The 26,264-nt window shown below is 37.7% G+C and overlaps 1 protein-coding gene across 1 annotated transcript in view; it reads left to right on the top strand.

Annotated features, from left to right (window-relative positions):
- MYO3A (myosin IIIA) overlaps positions 1-26,264 on the top strand; it is a 184,318-nt gene that overhangs the window by 69,927 nt on the left and 88,127 nt on the right. The window contains exons 10-14 of the mRNA XM_059909139.1: positions 11,615-11,714; positions 13,282-13,398; positions 14,626-14,730; positions 14,838-14,921; positions 20,592-20,794. Of these exons, the coding sequence (XP_059765122.1) occupies positions 11,615-11,714; positions 13,282-13,398; positions 14,626-14,730; positions 14,838-14,921; positions 20,592-20,794 (609 nt within the window). The remainder of the gene's footprint in view (positions 1-11,614; positions 11,715-13,281; positions 13,399-14,625; positions 14,731-14,837; positions 14,922-20,591; positions 20,795-26,264) is intronic.

Genomic DNA, 26,264 nt, shown 5'->3' with positions numbered 1-26,264 from the left:
TTCGTTTCATGTTCCACGTGAATCCTTTCACCCCCAAGCATGGAGGCACAACATGAGTGATGCCCTAGAGTTGCACCCTGTGGATTGTGGATCAGGAGCCTGGGAAGATTCTGAATACATTTGTTTTATAACCCAAAATAGATTCCCATCTGTGATACTAGCTATGTACATGGGATGTCAGCACAAATAAAGAATTGGATAGAAGGCTGTCTCTGGTTCATTGTTTATTATCTAGGTCCTAATTTAGTTTGAAAAATTTTGTCCTCCTGAGGACTTTCACATAAAAATGCTTTCAGCAAATCTGTATGAGGATGAAATCCTGTGATGCTTCTCTAAAGTTCATGTGAGTTAATTTATTAGTCATTTCTTTAGTCTTTTCAACATCTTTCAATGGAAGATTGTTCTTCATTAGTATTTAATATTGAAATATGCTGATTCCTTAGAGAGAAATCTAAATTTTATCAGATGTTAGGACCACTTTACAAATTCTGAAAGCTTATATCAGATTTGCAAATTCCTGTAATGTTTCCAGTGATGTTCTAGAAATCATTAATTACTTGAATTATGGCATTACCCATTTTTAGCTATTTTAAACTGACTCAATGTTTAGAGCTACATATGTTTCTTATAATTTTATACATATGTTTCTTATAATTTTATAATTATCATATTTAAAGAGGCTCCTAAAGTGATCACATTTGATTTCATGGGATAAAATGCTGAGAATACAACAAGTAATATGCACTTAAATAGAGCAAAATATAACATTTTTCTAAAAAGAACAAAGTTTCCTGAAAAATTCTGGATGTATACCCTTTGGCCTTTCTCTTAAAGGCATTAGTCTTTAAAAAAAATTTATTCTAGAGAGAAAAAAATTAAAACCTAAGGGATTATCAAGAGCCTTTACCTACATTTAAAGGTTGCAAGAAATACTGCAGTATTCCTTCTCTCTTTTCTTTCAGATTAGCAATAGCCTAGGATTTGACTGCATCCGTTTTTGGTATTACTACTGTAAAGAAAAGACATGTTTTTATAGGGTTAAATTTACTGTTGAATTCTGCAGTGCCTCACAGGAGGCAGGACACTGAATAAAGATGATACTAATTTTTTTGCAGTAAAGTGAGAGGCACAGATTGAGTAGAGGGCAGAGCGACTGTTTTCTCCGAGTGCCTTCACATTGTTAGTCCTCTAAATACATTTTCGCTCTCATGTCAAAGGCCTTAGTAATAAGTATATTGAGAGTAACTTCCTGGACAAATTTTGCTTTAAAGTAGCTAAATCTTTTAACCATCTCTTTGTTGGGGAAAAGGAGAGAAATATTTTTTAAAGATAGTAGTCAAGGTTTAGAGCAGAATATTTCAGCCTTTGAGTAGAATTCAAAATGACATGCCCCTCATTCCTTACTGCCAGGCATGTAAAGGTTTATCTCTGGCTGTTCAGCTGCCCGAATCTTGTTTGCTTCCCCGTTTAGTTTTGTAATGTCTGCCAAAAAAAAAAAAAAAAAAGGATTATGGTTCACTTTGAAGTTAGATGTTTACGCATTTATTTAAATACAGCTGGGTTTTTTTTTTTAAGTGAAAAATCTGACATCACAATCCCCAGTGTTTTATCAAAAAGAAGGAAAGAAAGGGAAATAAATAAATAGCTACCTATGGCAATTCCAGTCTTGGGAATAGAAATTGAAATAGAATACTATGACTTCATGGTTGATTCTTATATAGATCTGACTGTACCACAAGGTCCCCTCAAAAAATAATATATATCTATTAAATACACATGAGTATATATTTAATATATAAATATATAAAATACAAATACACACACACACACACACACACACACACACACACACATTACCTGGGCAGCCCAGCCTAAAATGTGGGTGTTTTTCCCTGTCCATGGATGAAAATGTAATTCCCCTATATTTATTCTGATAGAGTGGAGAGTGGTCATGAATTCTGTCTGGGGCTAGTTACGTTTGATATGCCAATTAAACAGGAAAGCACGGTTATCAAGTAGGCAGTGGGGTATAGGAGTCTGGGCTTCACGGGAGAAGCCCATGTTGGAGACAGTGGTTGAGTCATTTGCTTATAGATGTATTTGGTGCCATGACACAGATGAGGTCACTGAATGTGAGGGTTTGGGAATTTAGCATAGGGAGAGGAGACAGAACAGGTGATTGTGGGACTGTGGCCCTGCAGGGAGGAGAAGCAAGGGAACGTGGTCTGTTGCGAACCACATAAACCCAGTGTTTCAAGGAGAGAATGTGCAATTCTTCTAAAGAGCGCTGCAAGTTTTTAAAAACGAAGTAGTGCTGAATTTGGACACACCAAGTTCTTTTGTGATCTCGACGAGAGTCCTCTCAGCAGGGTGGGGTGGAGGGCAGCCCCAGCTGGAAGAAGTTAAGGACAGAGGTGAGTTGAGGAAGAGATAAGGAATAGGAACTACTGTTTAAGAAGCTCAGCTGTAAAAGGAGGAGAAATGGGGCAGTAGCTGGAAGGCATGGAGAATCAAAGGAGAGATTTTTTTTTTAAGATGGGAGATACTAGAGCACATTGTACGCTGACGGGGGAGAGGTTGTGCTGCCGATGACAGGGGTGCATCACAGCAGTGACCCTGGAGGAAGCAGGTGTACGAGCACAAGAGCTGGCCTGTGCCCAGAGCAGGGAAATTCATCCCTTGTCACCAGAGAGGAAGGAGGCTGGGAGGGTAAGATGGCACAAAGATGAAATCCTGTCGACTTGTTTAAAAACTAGGTACGTATAAAAAAGAATAAAAGGAAATATCAAAATGTCAACGGTGGTTATATTGGGGATGTAGTTACAGGTGACATTTTTTCTTATACCTTTTGGTATTTTTCAATTTTTTTTAAAAAACAAAGTATACTTTTTATACTTATAAAAAATTAAAGTAGTAAAGGTAATCATACACTCTCCATGACCCTTCATGCTATCGTTCCTTGAAAAGTCAGACTATGTGAAACTCCTCACCCATGTTTTTTTTTGTTTGTTTGTTTTTCTGTTTTTGTTTTTGGCCACACCACGTGGCTTGCGGGATCTTAGTTCCCCGAGCAGAGATTGAACCCGTGCCCCCTGCAGTGGAAGCCTGGAGTCTTAACCGCTGGACCGCCAGGGAAGTCCCAGCCATGCTTGTTCTTAACCAGATTGTTTTGCTGTACTGATGTTTGTCTGACAGATACTTACAGTGGCACTAATAACTCTACACATTGAAGGAACTATGGTACTCCATCTTCGCAGCGAGATTCTACTTACAGAAACTGTCTCCCCCCTGCTCTCTTACTTGTCTCTGAGCTAAGGGTGAGGAGAAGAAAGATGTCAGGAGCTCTTGGCAGATGGAGGATCAAATATTCTTGCAAACACCGGTGTCAGTTTCATTTCAGCATCTCAAACCGGGTCACTCTAAAATAATAGCACAGAGGAGTCACATTCACAGCAGAAACCGACAAGATTTCTCAGTGGGAACATTTTTCTTCAGCCGCCAGATAACTATATGTGAAAGAGGAAGGGCTCTGTGAATGAAAAGAACAATCGAAAGTGTAGCTGAGCTGGGTGACGATGACATCTGTCACTCCAGTCATCGCCAGAGCTGATCTGCTCATCTGGGTGACCCGGCTGGTGTGTGCTCCTTCCCCAGCATCTTTTCAAAACTGCACGATTGGCCAAAGGGGTCAAACTGCAGATCAATAAAAACTAGTCTTCCAGGGCACACCAGTGGGAGCCTGTATGCCCATTGGTATTACCAGTTGTGACTTTGTTAGTGGAATTTAAAGATGGATAAGGAAAGTAAAAGAAAACCATTGATTATATTTCTGTTTAACAAAGGATTTCTGTACTACCCCAGTGGCTCCTGAATCACCTTAGAAGATGGAGCTTGATATTTACAAGAGAATATTTAACCAAAGTAAAAGCAAATAAAGCTGTTGGTTTACAGTAGTACAACTGAGTAGTAAGGATAAAAGTTTAATAGGGAGCAGCGAGAGTTGTTTCTCTTTTCAGTGTGTAGAACTGAAATACAAGTGAAGCTATGCTAACCTACCCTGAGGTGTTTGTGACCTTTGATAACACAGAAAGAAAATATTTGTAGTCTGAAACTATGTCTCTCCAGTATTACGGAGTAAATGAAAAATATAATCTGGTTAACAAGCTGTACTTTTCACAAGAGGACAAAAATCTTATTGGAAGGATTCTGACTTTGCCTTCTCCAAGTCTCACAGAAATTAAATATTTAATAAAGTAACAATGGAAATTAATTCTATAAATTGAAGGCAAAAGGAAAATGTAAAAAGTGTAAAAGTATCGGACAGTTTCCTTTGACAAATAATTATTTATTCATTCATTTATTCATCCTGCACTTATTTATTGAGTACCTACTATGTCCCAGCTACTGTTTTAGGTGCTTAGGCTACATTAATGACCAAAAGAGACATGTATCAATAAGAAGATGTAAAATATTTTCACAATTGATGATTCTTTTTATTTTCATTCATAGAATACACCTTAAAAATAGTTTTTCTTAATCATTCATTACAACCTTAATAGCTTTTAAAGTGTTTAACTCATGAAAAAAAGTTTTATAAACTAATTTATGCACCTGAATTAACTCTGCATGATTTGTGTAATTTCAAAACCCTCGTGAACAAATATGGCTTTGTCCATTAATCCGGTAGTGTTTGAAGCAATAACCACGGCTGCATGCTTGATTTTAACATATTCTCCTTCAAAAATGAATCTGTCCAGACATACCTGTCCCAGCTGAAATGATCTTTTTTGTTTATAATTTATTGTTAACTCTTCCATCAGAATGTGTGTTCCATGTGAGCAGGGACTTTATCTGTTGTCTTCATAGCTTTATCCCAACTCCTAACAGTGCCTGAAACATATTAGATGCTCCAGAAATTTAAGTATTTGTTGAATGAATGAATGCAGTAGTGGATGTTGAAACCTACAATTTAAGGCTCTACCTAGTGTGTGTGTGTGTGTGTGTGTGTGTGTGTGTTTAGGGTGGGAGAAGTCTAATGAATCAGAGCAGGAATGGAGATATCATATTAATCACTGGGTTCGTTGAGTTTTTGTGAACACATCACAAACTTGTCTACCTCACTTTTCACAGTTCTTAAAGGGAATTGGACTATTTTATTTAACTGCTTTTCTCACTCTTACACCCTATGATCTTATATGTGGTCAATTGTGTAGTTTTTAAAATATTAAGTATTCTTGATGCAACTAATCATGCCACTTGAGGGAGTATAAATGTGAGTCCTTCACTCATGCTACTTTGTCATGACAGCTGTAACTGTCTTTTTTTTTTGGCCCCATTGTCTCTATTACGTTTAAGACCCAACCAAGTGACAGCAACGCTGACAGTGCTTTCTAGAGCAGTCTATTGTGATGGCTTGTCCAGCGGTCATTGGTGGTGCAGAAATACAGATAGGGGAGAAATGGAAATAGGCAGTCCCCATGGCCGGGGGACTTCTCCAGTTAAACTGACCTCGTGGAGAGCAGCGCCGAACTCTGAAGCAGTGGGAGATGGGAGGGGAGTGTGCTGGCGCCGACATATACCTGACACCATGTGCCTTTTCACCACGTTCCTCCAGCACCTGACTGAGCATCAGCTCTGTTACCGGTAAAATCAGCCTGAGCACTGCAGTGACACAGGGAGGAGAAACAGAGAAAGGAAGAGTTGTTTGCTGATACGATGCCCATTTCCTGCTGAGATGCTACCATCAGGGTATACATAGGACTTAATAATAAATACAATGAAGTCCTTCAGAATCAGTGATGCTCGTGAATCCTCCATCAGCAAGACCTGGGCCCACATTTTCTCACTCCCTGCTCAGTTTATGCTGAGTTCAGTGTCATGTATTTACAGTTCATGCTTGAGGAGGGTAGAGGGGTCACCTCTGGGACAAAAAGAGAGTGAAGACAACTAAATATGAAATAAATAGAAATTAAATATATAATTCAATATAAATATTAAATATAAATATAAAGTATAAAGTAAATGAGGATTAAACCTATGATCATAAAGGCAATAATAATAATAATAATAAAAATTTATTAACCATAGCAGACCCTGAATGAATTACTTTACATGTATTATATCGTTTAATCTCACAACATTCTTATGAAATAGCCATTATTATTTCCATTTTATTTCTGAAGAAGCAGAGTAAGTTCCTTGCCCAAGGCCACATGGCTAGTCAATGGTAGGGCCACAGCTGGAATAATAGTAGCAATTATATATAAGGCATTTCCATATGCCCATTCTAAATGAGAGTTTTACAGGAAATAATCCATTTTGCTTATCCTCACAAAATCTTTTGTTATTTGATCTGAGCATTCAGATTCTAGAGCCCAGCCTCTTAACTGCAACGTTGGTGTCAATAATTCCATGATCTAAACAAAGGAAAGGATTTATATAGCTTCAGAAATAACTTTTGATTTTCTGTATAACCACCTCAGAATTTAGTTCAATGTAGAATAATTTATCAGTCAACCCCTGTTCCTCCCTGGCTTTATGGCCATTATTGCTGTCTGCTTGGCCACTCCCCATATACCTTAGCCCCTCTACTCTTTAACTGGAGAGAAATCTAAATAAAGGAGCTATGCTCTAGAATAGGGCCAAAGCATGTTCTCAAGTCCCCTGATGAAATCTTTATGAATGGTAAAGCCTAGTTTTTCAAAGTCATGGAAAAGAACTTTTTTCTCTTCAGAATGAAGCAGTCAGCCATACGCTACAATAGTACACCTATCAGTACACAAACTTCGGTTGACAGATAATTCCAGGGTTGGAAGAAGCAACAGAGATTATATGATTCAGCTTTTTCAATATTGTTAGTCTAGGTAAGATTATTAGCTTCCAGCATTTTTTGGTGATAACATGTCTTTTTTAGAAAATGGTGATAGTGATAAATTTATCTTCCCAAATTAAAAGAGACAAGCCTAAAACTTGTGTGTTCAATACAAGATTGCTATCTTAGTATCTCATGGTATCTCCTATTCAGCGTTCTTTGAGTTTCAAGAGTTCTTGATATATTAGACATATTCTTTGTCCATCATACATATTGCAAATATTTTTCCCATTTTCTCTTTTACTTGTGTTTTGTTATACTCATATTAAAATTGTATTGTCAAATCTCTTCCATTTTTTAATTCTCCTTTCTATCTTTTCATACTTACAAATTCCATCTGTATCCCATTACTACACAGCCGTTCTTTTGCATCTTCTCCTAGAACTTTTATGATGACATTTTAAATCTATGTTTGTTAATCCATCTGGAATTAATTTTTACATAAAGTACATGATTCCCAAAATTTTAACCAGCTGTTCCAGCACAATTTCTTGAATTTTTTTTCTTTCTCTACTGATTTGAAATGCCACATTTATCATCTAATATGTTCTTAGAATAAATGACCCTAAATTGCATTCACTACTTGAAGTTTAACTTTTCTTGGCTTTCTTTACCTAGTGATAATGTTTATTTCTAGAATATAGTAAAATGATTTTTTTTCTTTACTAAAACATGCTACTCCACCGTATTGTTTCCACACTCCGCCCTTTGATTAAAATATTCCATTGGCTTCCCGTAGCGCCTGGAGTCCAGCCTCACCACGGACCACTGTCCCCCCTGCTGTTTCAGCTGCAGGGCTCGTGCCTGAGTCCAGGCTCCTTGTCCCCATCCACTCCTTGTCATTCTCCAGGAACAGTCTTTGGATGCCAAATGGACCCATAAAAACAGATGGAAAATTCAGGGCTCTTCACTTATTAAATACATAATTGGATATCTTTCTCTATTGTCTTAAAAATCATATGTCATATGAGTTTCTTTGGAAATAAGGGGATACGAAAGATGATTCTTGTCGAGATCAGCAAATGTGGAGACCAACTATGGGCAAATTCTGTGCCAGAAATTGTGGGAGATATGTATTCACTCATTCATTCGACTAATATTTATTGAGGACCTACTGTGTTCTCAATCATCTCCTTGTTCCAAGGACACAATGGGAAACTAAAGACACATAGTCTTGTGTATGTTGGAGCTTGTATTGTAGTAAGGGATTCAAATATTAGCTAAATTATCTACACAAATAAGTGCATAATTATACATTTTTGTAAATGCTATAAAAATTATTACGGAAACATCTAAGAATTGCAAGTAGGAGTAAAGCAGTGTTCATATTATTAGATACAAGTCCTTAATCAGATATATTATTTGCAAATGTTTTCTGCCAGCCTGTGGCTTCACTTTTTATTCTCTTAACAGTGTCTTTTTTTTTAATAGTTTTTTTTTTTACTTTATGAATTTATTTATTTATTTATTTATTTATTTATTTATTTATTTATTTATTTTTGGCTGTGTTGGGTCTTCATCGCTGTGCGTGGGCTTTCTCTAGTTGTGGCGAGGGGGGCTACTCTTCGTTGTGGTGCACGGCCTTCTCACTGCGGTGGCTTCTCTTGTTGCAGAGCTGGGGCTCTAGGTGTGTGTGCTTCAGTAGTTGTAGCACGTGTGCTCAGTAGTTTTGGCTCACGAACTCTAGAGTGCAGGCTCAGTAGTTGTGGTGCATGCACTTAGTTGCTCCGTGGCTTGTGGGATCTTCCCGGACCAGGGCTCGAACCTGTGTTCCCTGTATTGGCAGGCGGATTCTTAACCACTGTGCCAGCAGGGAAGTCCCAACAGTGTCTTTCACAGAACAGAAGTTTTTCTTTTTTTTTTTTGTAATATTTTTGGCTGCATTGGTCTTCATTGCTGTGCGCAGGCTTTCTCTAGTTGTGCCGAGTGGGGGCTACTCTTTGTTGCAGTGCGCGGGCTTCTCATTGCGATGGCTTCTCTTGCTGCGGAGCATGGGCTCTAAGCATGCGGGCTTCAGTAGTTGTGCCTCTTGGGCTCTAGAGCACAGGCTCAGTAGTTGTGGCGCACGGGCTTAGTTGCTCCGCGGCATGTGGGATCTTCCCGGACCAGGGCTCGAACCCGTGTCCCCTGCATTGGCAGGAGGATTCTTAACCACTGCGCCACCAGGGAAGCCCAGAAGTTTTTCATTTTAATGAAGTCTACCTTATCACTTTTTTCTTTCATGGATGATGTTTTGGGTGTTGTGTCCATACACTCATTTCTACACCCAAGGTTATCTAGCTTTTTTCTCCTATATTATCTTCTAGAAGTTTTATAGTTTTGTATCTTACATTTAGGCCTATGACTTATTTATTTATTTATTTTAACATCTTTATTGGAATATAATTGCTTTACAATGGTGTGTTAGTTTCTGCTTTATAACAAAGTGAATCAGCTATACATATACATATATCCCCATATCTCTTCTCTCTTGCGTCTCCCTCCCTCCCACCCTCCCTATCCCACCCCTCTAGGTGGTCACAAAACACAGAGCTGATCTCCCTGTGCTATGCAGCTGCTTCCCACTAGCTATCTATTTTACATTTGGTAGTGTATATATGCTATGACTTATTTTAACTTAATTTTTGTGAAAATTTTGTAAGTTTAGTGTCTAGATTCTTTTTTTTTTTTTTCTGCACATGGATGTCCAACTATTCCAGCACCATCCTGAGGAACTTTACAGTCTAGTAAAGGGGGTAAGACCTGTACACAAGTGATTGACTGAAATGACTTAACTTAGATATTTGTCCGGAAGGATGTACAGAATTATGCTGAGGGTTTAAAAGAGGTGGCATTTGAGGTAGACTGTGAAAAGTTTCATCACACAGATGGGACTGAGGAGGAAATTAAAAGACAAAGGACAAATCTTACGTATTTTTAAAATCTCACTCCGACTGCAGTGTTGAGAAGGATATCAGAGGCAAAGGCGGCAGCGGGGAGGCTGCTGTGGTGTGAGATGAACTGTAGTGGAGGTGATGGTGGTGAGAAGGGTTTGGTTCTGGATTGGATTTGATGAAGACGCTGAGGGGATTTGTACATAGTTTGCAGGAGGGGTATGAGAAAAAGTCAGGAGCCAGGGGTCAGGCTGACAAGCAGACGAGTGGATCACCATGGGCTGAGATGAGGGTCGTGGGCAGGAGCAGGTTTGGGACATGTTAAGTCAGCCACCTTCACATCCAAGTGAAGCGTCGAGCGAGCAGCTGGGTGCTTAGGTCTGGAGATGAGCAGAGCTGTCAGTGCACGAGTGGTATTTAAAGCGATGAAGTCAGGAAGTACATGTTGATAGAGAAGAAAATAGCTCTAAGGACTGAAGCTTGGGAGACTCAAAAATGTGACAGTAGGAAGATGAGGAGGAGCCAGAAAAAGATACTGAGACGGAGATGCCAGTGAGGTAAGGAAGAGAATCAAGAGAAGGACATAAGACACCAAGACAAACGTATTCAAGAAGAGTTTGTCAAGTGCTGCCAGTAGGTTAAGTAAAATGAGGACTTAGAATGGACCATTGTACTCAGCAATGTGAAGAAGGTCACTGCTGTCCTTAAAGGAAGCTGTTTACGAGGAGTGTGATGACAGCCTGACTGACATGGGTTTTCTTAATGGGTGGAGTGAAATTGAAGAAGTTAAGTGTAGATAATTCTTTTGAGGATTTTTGCTATAAAGCAAGGAAATGGAACGGTAGATGGAGGAAACAAACTAAAGGACAGGTGGTTTGTTTGATTGTTTGTTTCTTTTGGGGAAGATGTGATAACAGTCGAGAGGGAGAAATGAGTGATACAGGAGAGAAAGAGGGACCCAGCAGGAGTGATATCCTTGAGTAAGTGAGAGGAGATGGAATCGAGCGCACAAAACGGGATTGGCCATAGGTAGAGGGGGGACCATTATCAATAGTGACTTAATTCTCTAAGCAATGAGAAACCATTACAGTTTGGTGAGTAAGTGGTATGATTCTTATCATGCTTCGTAATCTGCGTATTCCTTCCCCTTTCACTAATGGACAGATTCAAATGCATAACAGTCTGCCCAAAAATAAACACTGAAAATGCAGTTATGCTCAAAATAGAGTGGATGATGATTTCATGTCCAGAAAAGTTGAAACAAACCCTTGTGTTTACCTCAGCAACTTCTCCAGACCTCATGTCAGATCAAGATCTTTACGCTGTTATTGAAATTGCTGAAATGTTTCACTTTGAAAATAAACTTCCTAGTACCTGAAATCAATTTTCTGCATACATTTTACCTTTTAAAAGTCCCCAGTGCGGCTTATTTTGTATTCCTCTTAAATTCTGCTGAATAATAATTTTTCAAATTATCATTCCTTGACTACCAGTGGGCTAACACTACCTCAGGCAAAACTGGAAATCTAATGAGTGAAAATCGCTCCAACTCACCACTTTGTAACAGATTAAATCACACATCGGCATTTAGAGGAAGCTTTAAAGAATATTATATATAAGGTAGTTCTTGATGGAAATAATGAGCTCTTTTTATCATCCATGAAGTAAGTTTAATGTGTTGCATTTTCCCAGTGAAGAGGGGAAGACAAATCAAATACATGAGGTTGTTTTCTGGTAAATTGTTATCGTTGAATTTAGCAAATCAGCTTCATAGATGTTTTTCAGTTTCTTAGTATCTAAATTCGACTTTTACTATGATTAGTAATAAGTTCTCAAATCAGAAAGGGTTTTCTTTTTTATTGCTCCTCAGGCATGAACGTCTTTACACCAAGAAAAGTAACTTCAGCAGATCTTTAATTTCCAACCTCAAGGATGTAGATGATTTAGCAACCCTAGAAGTTTTGGACGAGGTAAGAAACTCAGCTTAATTAAACTTAAACATTCTGTCTATTTAAAAAAAATTTATGGAAGTGGTTTGAGCAGGAGGCTCTTTGAATAGCATCTGTAGGTTTCATGCTTTTGTCATCTCTTAGCTTCCTAATCATCTCTCTTTCAGTCTTCAGTTTTACTGTGTGTAACTCCCATTTGCAGATCTCTCCAGCCTGGTGTCAACTTTTTCTTCTTTTTTATATTCAAATTACAAAAGTGCTAGTTCCCACAAGCTTGAGTTGCTTAGGTCCAAGACCCCTTCTTCCCCTCAATTCTCCCCAGGAGTCTCAAAGGGGCAATTTGCTTCCTACATCACCATCTCAGTGGCAGGACCTAAAGCCTCGAAGATATCTTGAGAGCCTGTCTCTTACCATGGTCAGTGGACCCCTCGTGGGATCACAGAGCCCAGCTTTTAGGGAAATGAATTCTGCTTGAAGCTTCTTATCCCAGTGACCTCAGAAATATTTCAGACATCTCTCATGAAGGTACCAGTCCAAGCCAGTAAATTATAGTCTCATCCTCTTTTTCCTCATCACCTTTTATGTCAGATAATCACATCATTAGAGAAATAATAAGGCTCCTTTTCAGTAAAAGGTTGGGATCACTACCCTGCCTGATCCACAGGCTTTTCTTTTTTTAATACTTCTGATACATTCCTGAGCATTTTGCTTAAAAGTGCAGCAAATCAGGAGGCATATTCTGAACCGAAGTAGTCATTTGGTAAATTTTGGGTTGCATAAACAACTCAAGTACTTCCTCAGAATAATCTTTCTTGAGAACATCAAACATCTTGTAATCAAATAGTGTTTGTAAGCCAGAGATTGCCAACACCTTTATGAATCTTTGTGTATCAGATTTTCCAATGATGTGAAGTCCTAAGCTTATGGATTATAAAGAAGGCTTTACTAATCATATTGCTGACCTATGTATTAAACACTGGGTTTGTTTGTTTCTGTTGTCTGTGTTTTATTTTTTTGTCTCTTTTTTGACCCAAGATCTTTTGGTCTTGTGTCATATACTATAAATGATGATGTCTGGCACTGTTAAAATTGATTCCATGTATTCATATGATTTATCAATTGTGGAAGTTACTTTTCTGTACTTTTTACTCTGCCTCAAAGCCAAACATTTAAGCAAAGGAACTAAGACATTCCACAGAGCCATTGAATAACCTTCATTTGGAATAAAATCATGTTCACTATATCGTCTCTTCCCTTTTCTAGTGTTCTTTCTCTTTACTTCAACTACTGCATTTACTTACTTCCTTGAAAGCATTGTGTATATATAATCCCTGTAACATATAATATATTCTGTGGAAAACACAGGTAACAATGACATCCCTCTACAGCTCTCGAAAGAAAAGAAAATACCCATCAAGGGGAAGGATAGTTGCTGACCGGAGGTTACACTTCTTACTCTCAATAGATCTATTTCTTTCTGATCCTTCCTCCAGATTCCAGATGTTTTATTTCTTATCGTTTACTTTTAAAATGATAATTGACCATCAATGATTTTTAACAAAAAGAGATTATTTTTATTTCGTTATAGAATACAGTCTCAGAGCAACTTGAGAAGTGTTACTCCAGAGATCAGATTTACTTCTATGTGGGAGACATACTCATTGCTCTTAACCCTTTTCAGAGTCTGGGTCTTTATTCCACAGAGGTATGTGGTGTGGCTTGTACACATTTTCTTACTTTGTACAAAAATTTATACTCTTCAGGTATTTAAATTAATTTAATTTTATTTTATCTAATCCTTTGAATAAACAGTTAAATAATTATTGTTAGAACGTAGAGATAGGAAAAAACAGAAGATGAATCGATTTGGATGCAGTTTATGGTCTTTGTGTGAGATATGTTAATTACTTCTTGTCATTGCTAATTAGTAACTGGTCCACACTACATATCATATCAATAAACAGATGCCTAAAAAGTGTACACTTAATGTCTACCTCTGAACCAAGTATAGGAGAGTCAAAAGTAAAATTACATTGTATATATAGGTACTATATACTTAATGGCTGTAAAACTCATCATTATGAGTTTAAAAATTCCTTCTGGTTAATTTCTTAATATCAGACAATATGTTTTATGAATATAAGCACATAATTATCCATTATTCATCCCTAATGTTTAAATATAAAATAGTGTTCTGGAGTTAAGCTGGGCTGTTTTTCATTTTGAATTGGATCCATACTCTTCTAGCTATTTGTGTACTCTAGAATATTATATTGTATTATAATATTATATTACTCTAGAATAATACTGTGCTTAATATAATATTTTGTGTGAAAAGTATGTAATTCTCTCAGTCTCTACCACTTTAAGATTTACGAGAATAATGGCATATTTATGAACCTTGACCAAGTTTTAGAAGACCTGGGCTTTAGCACAAATTCTGCTATCAATTAACTGTGTGATCTTGGGCAAAGTAAATGAGAAAGTGTATGTTAAATGATATGAAAGGAAAAAAGCAGTGATCGTATGTCATACATTATTATATCCAAGGAGTAGTCAACAAAATGATACCTGATTGTCTTATTTATAAAGTATCTGCTTATTTAAGGAAATCATAGTATTTTGAAACTTTAAATTCTGCTTTGGAAGTGGTATGCACTTCCAAAACAGTCTCCTTTTAAATACGACTGCCAAAGTGATGTCATGTTATGTCATATCATTTTTCCCTGTTGTTTTATGTCAAACTTTTATTTTATGTAATTGTCCATGATTTGTGCATGTATGTGTGTATGTAATATGGATGTAATGTTTTGGTGGTATGAAGCTGTATTTTGATTCATCTTTTGCTTTAAAAATTAGCACTCTATCTGTAAATATATAGGGTTTAAAGAAGAACAAAAGCCCTACAGCACATGTTCTTTTTAACCTTCAGCATTCCAAACTGTATATTGGAGCAAAGAGAACTGCCAATCCTCCTCACATTTTTGCCATGGCTGACTTAGGATACCAGTCTATGGTAACATATAATTCAGATCAGGTAAGGAGAGTCTCACATCTTTAGAAATTCTCCTCTTAGTTTCTCGTGTGTCAGCTGCATTTTGTGAGGATCAAGTCTTCTCACAGTTTCCTTTTCTCACTGCGCAGTGCATTGTTATTTCCGGGGAAAGTGGTGCTGGAAAGACGGAAAGTGCCCATCTCCTAGTTCAGCAGCTGACAGTGCTTGGAAAGGTATCATTTAATTTTTCTCTGTCCTAACAGAAATACTTGTTATTCTTCAGAATTTAATTTAACTGATTAGGTTAATATTTATGAATTTCCACATTTAATAATGCACAGAAATTAGAACACACTTGTCCTTTGTGAGTTTAAAATATAACAATATAAAGAGCATATGTTTTGTTTTAAGCAAATTCTAACTTTTCTCACTCTTAGTAGGCAAGGCTTTCTTTTTTTTTTTTTTTTTTTAGGGAGTCATCAAAATTTATTGTTAAACCATCTGTAAGTCTTGTTTCAGTTTTGTTCCTTTGACTCATTGACTTTATTGCTGAAAAGGACATCTGAAGTTGTCTAGTCCAACTATCTTATTTCAATACAGGAAGAAGACAGAGGTTGAGAGTTAAGGACTTTTTCAAGGTCTTCCAGTGTTTGCCTGCATTTTTTTTTTTTTTTTTCACACACACACACTGTATTTTATTTTTACAAGAGATAAATAGACTGACACCAAGCATTGTACATGGATGACCACAACCAAAGCAACAATGATTGCAATTACCAAACATGAAACACACTCATACTATGTCATAATATTGACATTCAGTCCAGTAATCCTCCACTGTAACAGCTCCTTTACTTTGCAGTGAAAATTGATTTGTATATTCTTTGCCTCTGAGTCCTTGTGGGATTTTTTTTTTTTTTTTTTTTGACTTTATTTATTTATTTATTTATTTATTTATTTTTTTTTTCACACACACACACACTGTATTTTATTTTTACAAGAGATAAATCGACTGACACCAAGCATTGTACATGGATGACCACAACAAAAGCAACAATGATTGCAATTACCAAACATGAAACACACTCATACTATGTCATAGTATTGACATTCAGTCCAGTAATCCTCCACTGTAACAGCTCCTTTACTTTGCAGTGAAAATTGATTTGTATATTCTTTGCCTCTGAGTCCTTGTGGGATTTTTTTTTTTTTTTTTAGATTCAGACAGAAAGTCACAAAAATTATACTCATCCTCATCAGTTCACTCAGTCCCATGTAATTAATTTTTTTTTTCATCTTGATCTTTTGTTAGCACTTTTATGAGTTCATCAGTTTTTCATTAGAGTTCTGAAAATGCTTATTCATTCTGTTCAGCAGTACAGTCAGTTACCAGAAACCTGTACTTGTCAGAGTCTTTTCCATGAATTTCTTGAAGATGAAACCCTTTTATAGGAACATATTTGCAAAATCATCAGAGTACACCCAGAACTGTCTGTAAATGACAAAAGACTTAAAAATGACCATGGTTAAAGATTTGATGAAAGTTCATAATAATGCAGTTGACAAGAAAATTAGTTATTTCTGAGATATACATTTTAAAGTAATAACTAGGATTATTACTTATAACATTATACCAGAACATATAAGATTTTTAGAAATTTCATGTAATGTCTGAAACATTTATATTAACATATTTCCATACATATTTCCATACAGATACAAATATACGATTTTTAGAAATTTCATGTAATGTCTGAAACATTTATATTAACATATTTCCATACATATTTCCATACAAATACAAATATAAGATTTTTAGAAATTTCATGTAATGTCTGAAACATTTATATTAACATTTGTATGGAAATATGTTAATATAAATGTTTCAGACATTACATGAAATTTCTAAAAATCGTATATTTGTATTTGTATGGCAAGGCTTTCTAGAGGTGATTTTCTCTGTTTTTTGCCCTAACGTATTCACTGAATGCTTTCCTTACTTCCTCTTCCTTTGTTACCAGCAAGATAAAGGGGAGTCAATATACAAAAATTAATTATATACATACTAACAATGATCAGTTTAAACTTAAATGGATCATTTATATTAGCACCATAAAACATGAACTATTGAAATCTAGATCTTACAGAACATGTACAAGATTTATATGCTGAAAAATAGAAAAAGTTGATAAAAGAAATCAAAGAAGACCTGAATAATAGGAGAGATATGACATATTCATGGATTAAAAGACTCAATATTATTAAGATGTCAATCCTCCACAGATTGATCTGTAGATTCAATGTAGTTTACAGTAAAAATCCCAGCAGGCTTTTATTTTTTTAGAAACTGACAAACTGAATCAAAAATGTATATGGAAAGGCAAAGGAACTATAATAATCAGTTTTGAAAAAGAACAAAATTGGAGGATTAATAAATACTACCTGATTTCAAGACTCACTATAAAAGCTTTGATAGTCAAGACAGTGTGTTATTAAAGAAAAGATGGTATACAGATCAATGGAATAGAATAAAAATCTGCACATATATGATTTATTGATTTTCAGCAAAGGTGAAAGGTCAATTAATGATAGTCTTTTAACAAATGGTGCTGGAATATGTGCATACAAAAGGATTGAACCTTACTCTAGACCTCACATGCTATAAAAAATTAACTTCAAATGGATCATAGACCTAAAGATTAAACCAAAAACTGTAAAATTTCTAGAAGAAAATTAAGTCAGTTAACTTTGTTCTTTGTCATTTTGGGTCAGGCAAAGAGCTGTTAGATGCAACATAAAAAGCATAATCCATAAAGGGAAAAGTTTGATTTCACCAAAATTAAGAACATTCTGTTCTCTGAATGATACTGTTAAGAAAATGAAAACACAAGCTACAGACTCAGAGACACTATTTGTAAGTCACATATCTAATAAATGACTTGTATCCAGAAGATATATTTTTAAAAACTCTTAAAATTCCATAATAAGAAATCAAATAACAATTTAAATATGAACAAAAAAATTGACTAGCCATTTCAGCAAAGATGATATGTAAATGGCAAAAAAAGGAAATGAAAATATGATGTTCAACACCAGTAGTCATTAGGGAAATGCAAATTAAAACCACAGTGAGACACCATTATATACCCATTAAAATGGCTAAATTTTTTTTTAAAACCTGACAATGCTAAGTGCTGGCAAGAACATAGAGGAAGTGGATGAAACTCTCCTGTGTTGCTGATGAGAATGCAAAATGGTACAGCCACTTTGGAAAACAGCTCAGAAGTTTCTTAGAAAGTCTAACCATACTTATCATACAACCCAGCAATCCTACTCCTAGGTATTTGTTCAAGTGAAATGAAAACCCATGTTCATACAAAAAAGCTACAGACAAATAATTTATAGCAGCTTTGTTCATAATCTCCAGAGAGTGGAAACAACAGAACTAGGAAATGAATAAACAAACTATGGTACATCCATGTCATGGAATATTACTCAGCAATAAAAAAGAATGAACACTGATACAAGCAATGAAGCTCACTGGATGAGATTTGGATAAATCTCAAATGCATTAGGCTAAGTCAGAGAAGCAGATTAAGAAGACTACATGTATGGTTCACTTGCTGTGTCATTCTTGCAGATTTAAAACCGTAGGCACAAAAACAAATCAGGGATTTTTGGCGGCTGAGAGTGGAGGGAAGGGTTGCAAAGAGTAATGAGACAATTTTGGGGGTGATGGGATTGTTCTGTGTGTGGACTATAGTGGGAGATTTATGGTCACATATGTTTGTAAAAACTTTCAGAACTATATAAAGGACGAATCTCACTCTATGTAATTTTACCTTAATTTTTAAAAATGGGATGTTGAGGATAGAGACTTGGTTTGATTTTCCAAGTAGAGTCCTTGAAATAAGATAAATCAAGAATAATGTGTTCTCATTAGGCTAATGGCTAAAAAAAAAATAATTGTGTACAACTTATCCCTTGGAAAATGTTTATAGTGATTTGCATAGTTAAAAGTAGAGTCATCTTAAAATTTTTGCCGTCACAGTGATTATAGGAATCTTGTGCTACAAAGCACTGTGGGTACAAGGCCAGACCCAACCACTGTATAAAAGGGTGCCTCATGGTGTCAAAACAGCTGCTTAATTGAGTCTAATTCATTGTCAAAATAATGTGTCAAAAGAATTTCATGTTCCTGTTAAAAATCAATCGACTGGTTATATGTTTTCCATCATGGGTGTGGGTATGGAATAGAAATATACTAGTAACCAGGCCTGTGACCCCTCAGAACTGGAAGAGCCAGTAGCGGCCAGGAAGGGGGGCCTACCTCAGGGCTGTCATCTCAATCCCTTCCCCATCCCCTTGCCCATCCACTTCCCTCTCCTTACTTCTGGGATAAGCATCACTCTACAAGCTTTTAAGTTCACTGAAATAAATGTCATTTTGGAGAGAGTTGGGATGGTGTGGCACAGCATACTCTCCTGGCGTGGAAGAGTTGAACACCTGAATTAATTTACTCAGGGGCCTTCCGCAAGGGCCTTTGCTATTCTTTCTTGATTTGTGAAGTCGATAGAGGCTCTCGTCAATAATGGATTAACTCGTATGAATGTTGTTTTGTGGATGTCAGCACATCTAATGTTTATTTAATATCTTTATTTTGTGCTAGATCTAAAAATGTGACTTGATATTAATTGGAGATGGTGATATAAAAACAAAAGAATTCTACCCTTATCGGAACTGAGTGTGTCTTTTAGTTATCTCCTTGATAAAGATTTAGCAGATGCAAAAATGGTATGTTTGGTGGATGGAATTTACCTTTGTAATACACAGTCTTCCAAACCTTACGTAGCAGGGCACTGCTACCTAATACAGGAGGTTGATGTTTTCTCACCTTTTTCATGAGTGCAAGGCCAGCCCCAAACAACATTTAAAAAGAGTCAAGTTTATCCCAATTCTTGCTCCTCTCTTCTCTCGCCCTTTATTGCCTCTTTTAGAGGATATCCAAAATCCTTATATGCCCCCCAAACCGCACTGTGAATGCCCCCTCAGCCCACCCAAATTCTAATGTAGCTCATGTTCCAGAAATACCTGCTGCTCCTCTCCCTTACATAAACATTTCCGTACCTTTAACACAGCTGACTTCAGCAAGGTATTACACTGAAAATAATCCACTTGATCCATTTCTACTAAGATGTGAATGACTGATACCTCCTTAAACCTCTAAGAGGGGGGATGCCTTCTAAAAGAGGTTGGTTGTTAACCGAAATAAATTTCTGGTGGAATTTCAGGTAAAGTGGTAAAGAAAAAAAACCCACCATGATGCTTGTTTTGGGGAAGGAAAATGTGAGATGGTGTAGGAGAAAATAGAGGGCCAGCCACGTAGGCCTGCTGGCCTGGACCAGGGATCCACATCTCCCTTCCACACACCCGAGCTGTTCTTGATTTTCACGATTATTCCCTCTCCTCTACTTCTGAGTTCACACGTTACCTTTACTCCTCTAGTTGCAGGTTTGACAGCTTCCATGGAAGCAAGGGAAGTTGGTCCACAGTTTTGGGGATCATGTGGATGGGGACCCATGTAGGTAGAGGAGGAATAACAAAGTTTGAGATGTATCTCAGTATGCGTAGACTGCTTATAAATTGTGTTTGTAAATCAGGAACTTAACAGCACTGTATTTGAATAGAAAAAGTGTAAAGGATCTCTTCGCCCCTCTAAGAAAGGAAGTGAGTGAATGCACCAGCAGGAGGGGAAAAATATACTAGGTTGTAACTTCTGGCAACAAACCAAGAAGATGCACTTGTATGTTTACATCTACATAAAGTGCTTATCAAAGAAGAGACATTCCATTCTATACAAAATTAATTTTTTACATTTTTTTATATCTTGCCATTTTCTCTAGGCTAATAACAAAACCCTGCAAGAGAAGATTTTACAAGTGAATAATTTGGTGGAAGCCTTTGGCAATGCCTGCACTATTATAAATGACAATTCCAGCCGATTTGGAAAATACTTAGAAATGAAATTTACCCCTTCTGGGGCTGTCGTGGGAGCACAGATTTCTGAATACCTTCTGGAGAAATCCCGAGTTATCCACCAAGCCATGTAAGTTCATGTCACATATTTCCTATTTTCTGGGAAACGTAAGCAAAGATGATGCTTTTGTTTTAATAATAAAATGTCTTACTCATTTAACAAAATTTCAACAGAATTTTATTGATCGTCTACTATGTGTGAGGCATTTACTGTTGGAAGCAGAGATGCCTCAGCAATGTCTTACTCTCTCATATGTTACATCCAGTAAAGGAGTTAATAAATAACCTAAAGTTTATGAAAACAGATAGAAAGCCTCAGCCCATCATAGAGGTACTAACAGGATAACTTAGAGTAATTTCTGAAGTAGGAGAGAATATACTTCTCTACACAAAACAAGTATGAAATTTAATTAGAAATAACAGTCATTTTTTTTCTTTTAAGTGCTGGTATATATAATAGATCTTTGTGTTGATTCTGTGCTTCCCAATGTTTACACACAAGGGACCAAAAAACAAACAAAAAAAGGATTCAGGAAGGGGCTTTATTGTAGTGTTCTTTTTCCTGCCTGCTGATTTAAGCCACCAACACCATATTCTGGAATGTTTAGGTTGAGTGAGTTCCTTTTGGCAGTTTGTAGCTGAATGACAAAATTTTTCTCCTGTCCTCATGATTCCAAAACATCTTTGTTTGTTGTTCTTATGAAAAAACTAATCACAACATGGAATTTGTACCCTGGTCTTTATATTATTTTTTAAAAAGTTGTGGCAATTTAGAGTCTTCCATTTTTCTTATGTTGGTTTTATGCCAAACATATCTACATAATTGTAGTTATGTGTTGTACATTAAATTCTCAGGAACATAGCTTCCTTTATGTACAAGTACATTAGTATTTAATTATAAGTGCCTTCAAATTTGCTATCATTCAGTTTATGATAAATTGTGAATATAAGTTGCTTGGAGCCAACCTCTGAGCTCAGCCTTTGGTGTAGAAAATTATCCTTTGGTCTTCAGTTCCAAAAATGTCAGGCATGATTTTTAGGCAAATATGGCTTTGAATTGTGGCTCCCCGACATGTGGTCCACCTTGGGTAAGATATTTAAACCTTAAAGACCCTTATAGGATCTTGTTTCTGCAACCTACTGTGTGTTAGAATTTGAAATGCTTAACCTCACTGCACCTCAGTTTTTCATTTTTAAAAAGGAGAGAGCAGTGGTACCTACCTATTAAGATCATGCCTGTAAAGTATTTAGTGCAATGAAGAGCACATAGAAAGAAACCCATGAAGTTTAAGCCCTTATTAGCAGTAGTAGTGTTGATAGTTGTGTGAAGATTAGAAATAATATCTCGCGCAGTACATGGGACACTGAAACTGTCAGTAAACAGCAGCTCCTGTTATCAAGGTGTGCTGGGGCCCAGAACTTAGTGGCCATGCATGTTAGTGCCTTTGCCACCCATACCTGGAGGAACCTCCAGGTCTTATGCAAGTGTGGAGACTTAACTGGTTCTCAGAACAATCTGTCCTGCTCTCATAACTGTGTAAGACTCTGTCCTTCAGGTCTTTGGGGAATGTCCACCTAAGACGCTGAATTATTGGGATTTAGATGGGGCCGCCATGTTGCACAGTGTCAAGGGCACCATCGCAGCGGGTTGCCTGGAGTCGTGTGCTGCAGCGCCATCCACGTAGAGTACGATGTGAGCAGCTACACAGTGAGACTCTGGATTTGTAACCATACAAATAATCTCGTTCATGCTTATTGAACTATTGCACCGTATGGTCCAGGAAATAGCACAACAGGACCATATTGTAGGCATACCATTAAGAAAGTAAGCTTATTTTCAGCTGGCCTAAAGGATTATTGTTTTACAACATTGTTTATTGGGGAAAAGTATTCCAATTTACAATCAGGGTGAAATATATCTCAGTTATAATTCAAGCACATCTGCCTTATAATTCTTCCATGTTTCCAGGTTTTTTTACATCTGTTTTTTTATTTTACTTAATTTGAATTGGCATTGTTAAATTCTAGAGAAGCTTTTTAAATGATCTTTAAAAATGAAAGTATCAGTGGTATAATAGAAGAATTCTTAGTAGGTCCTTTTTAAAATGATAAATATAAATGTACCCTGTCATTCAGGAACTGGAAGGAAAGAACCAGTTCAGAGGGTTTAACTGAGAGGACTGTTTACAGAGGTAGAGGGCATTGAAGAACCAAGAATAAACGGTGAGATACCCACAGATGAACAGCATTGAGAAATCATTCCTACCGCTGGGTCTGAAGGGCAGAAGGAGGGACCACACTGCAGAGCCTGGTGAGAAGTAGGGCTGTGGAGGACAGCTGCCTGTCGGGAGCTGCTGCCTAAAGGAATATGGTCGTCCCTTTGTATCTGCGAGGGATTGGTTCCAGAGCCCTCTGCCGTATCCGCAGATGCCGAGTCAGCCCTCTGTGTCCGTAGGTTCCACATCCACAGATCCGGTTGGTTGAATCCGTGGATGCAGAACCTGTGGATATTGAGGGACAACTGTACAGCTACTGGGAGAAAGAGAGCAAGTGAGGGGAGGAAAACCTCGACCTCTTCTCCCTCCTTCCAGCCTCCTACCTGTGCTCCCTGTTGGCTGAACCCAGCTGGAAGCCAGAGAGCAAGGGAGCCCAGGAACCCCAGTCTGTAGAGGTTAGATTTGGGGGTCACAGAGCAAGGCAAAGAAGAGTGAAGAATGGATCTGAGGTGGCAGAGAAGAATCAGCGTAGACAATTTTTTAAAGGAACTTACCCTTTCTTTGAATGGAATAAATTCTTTTCTTCTCTTTTTGCCTCTGCTCATGTCATCCTACCCCCATCTCTGACCACGTTTAGTTTTATACTGATGCTATTTCTCATGTTGCTGCTGTCGTATAAGTTGTGACTTAAAGCCTTTCCTAAATGTAGGTGATTTTAAAGAGGAAATTTTAAAAAGAGGCTACTCACTTCCAAGAAGAAAATGAGCATACAGAAGTCAATGCTAGAAAATGCTCATAAATATAAATGATTGCTGTTTCACTGCAGTTTTCTCCTGTTACCGCAATTTAGTTCAGCAAGCATTGCTTGCGTGTCTCTCACATGCCCAGCACTTTCCCAGATGCTGCAGGAGACATCAACCAAATGGCAGATGTGTGCTCTCTGCTGTGGAGAAAGAGAAAATATTATTTATGGATCAGTTACTTTGTGTCAGGCACTGTGCTGGGCATTTTACCTCCATAATCTCTCTTAATTCCTTCAGCGATATGACAGGGGTAATTGTCTATTTTCTACAGGAGGAAACAGACCAAGAAAATTATAATAAGTTGCCTAATGTCAAAAAGCTAATAAGTGACTGAATTGGGGTTTGAAGCCACGTCTCTCTGTTTGACTCCAGAGCCCACCATTCATTCATTCATCCACCCATGTGGCTCATATTTACTGAGTACCTACTAAGTGCCAGGAGCTGTTCTAGGCCCGGGAGCTATAGAGCCGTAAGACAGGATTCCCGTGTACAGCAGCGCGTGGTCTCCCGGGAGCCACGCATGCTTTCATCCGGAGCTTGCTGATCGCCGTCACCGGCTGGTTTCTGAACTCGCGGGAAAGTAGGCAGTGAGTTCACCTGCGGAGAGTGAGCAGGCAGACGGCGAGGGTCGGGGTGGGGGGGATCCAGGAGACTGGATGTCCTGGAGGAGGGAGTCCTGGAGGAGGGAGGTGTAACTAACCAGGACACGCTAGAAGCACTGTGTCGTGAGCACTTCACGGGGCCCTGTGAATGCAAGGCTGCGCCGCTGGCTTTGCACGCCTCACTGCAGGCCCCTTTGTGGAATAGTCCAAGGTTTCACCCGTGCGGTGAGTCGCACCCTTGTGAGGACTTTGCCGTAGATTTGAGGCGTTAGAGGCCTTGGCTGCACGGTGATCCCCAGGGTCCAGGGCACATGAGACAGCCTGGAGGGCCTTCCTGCGCATGGCTGAGTGGGACCCTGAGGAGGCATTAGAGGCTCCGCAGTAGGGGTGGGCCAGAGCCAGAGAATACAATGACCCTTGAACAGTGGGGGGTTGAGGGGCGCCGACCCCCCGTTGCCGTCAAAAATCTCCTTATTTACTTATGCAAAAATCTGCTTTTGACTTTCCTCAAACTTAACTCCTAATAGCCTACTGTTAACCAGAAGCCTTACTGATAAGCCAGTTAACACATATTTTGTATATTATGTGTATTATATACTATATTCTTATAATAAGTTAAGGTAGAGAAAAGAAAATGTTATTAAGAAAATTATAAGGAAGAGAAAATACAGTGAAAGTACTGTACTGTCTCTACTGATGCTGTAAGTTTATGTCGTCTGTTTACAAGATGAATCATCTGTCGGTACCTACATCAGTATTGTCTTAGATGATCCAAAACACTGTAGGTGTTATACTAACACTAAACATCAAAAATGAAAAGATGATGTGAAGAAGAAATTCATATTTACTTACAGGGACGATTCGTGCATTGATAAGGAAGAAGCAGCGGTATGGTTGCCTTATGTCACGTGGTGTCATCGATACAATTGCTTCACCATAAACCAGCCGATACACTAATGAGTGAATCTTATAAAATTTTAAGGCATATTACAGCCATATTCATCATACAGTAATGGAAGCATTGGTACATGTTTTAGAAAACTACTTTGTGTTGATAGGCTGATACGCAGTTTCTCCATTTACGAGAGAGAGGCATTCTGTACAATAAAGTAATTCTTTGAAAGCAGAGTGGTAAAAGAGTAAGAATCGTAGCGCATTGTTAATTTTATATTAACTGTCACTCCCCTTATGCCTGTAAAGATAGGTTCTCCACTTTAAGTCTTGTACATGATATTCTACACACAATTTAAAAATATTTATTGAAAAAATTTGCATATAAACGGACCCACACAGTTCAAATCCCTGTTGTACAATCTGGTGACTTGCTGAGCCCCTACATGTGTTCCCAGGCCATTCTGACCTGGGAACCACTAATCACACGAGCGTGTGTGGGTTGCTATGGAAGATTCTCTGCCTTGAAGGATGTAGTTAAGGCAGAACATGAGATGGGTAATCTTTGGAGGTGTCTTCCTTTCCTGTTCCTTTAATTCTCTTAATTGTTTATCTACCAAAGGTCAGTATATTTCCTATAGCATCTCCAGGTCTTGTCAAATTACAGTCCTCAGTAAATGTAAGCTGATAATTAGAGAGAACACCACCGGTTACGCGTGTCTGCATATATGAGTCACTCCTTTAATTGTGCACTGCATCATTTAAGCATTAGAGGTGTGACACATAGAGCAATCAATGTGATTTCATTAGAACAAAGCAAACTAAATTACATGCTGTGCCTGTCTTAGAGGAATTTTATTATTTTGTGGTGAGAAAAGACAAGAGCTAAACTTTCTGTTCTGTTCTAACCTTGCTTGTGTACAACGCTCATGTTCATCGAAGTATTACTAGTGACTGCCACAAATAATGGCTGGGGGCGTAGAAGGTACGAACACAGCCAGCTCTAAAGGATGCCACCATCCTCACTT

The sequence above is a fragment of the Balaenoptera ricei genome, chromosome 2, assembly GCF_028023285.1.
Source record: "Balaenoptera ricei isolate mBalRic1 chromosome 2, mBalRic1.hap2, whole genome shotgun sequence".
Classification (NCBI taxonomy): Eukaryota; Metazoa; Chordata; class Mammalia; order Artiodactyla; family Balaenopteridae; genus Balaenoptera; species Balaenoptera ricei.
Note: the sequence above shows the minus strand (reverse complement) of the source record. Positions and strands in the feature narration are given on the sequence as shown.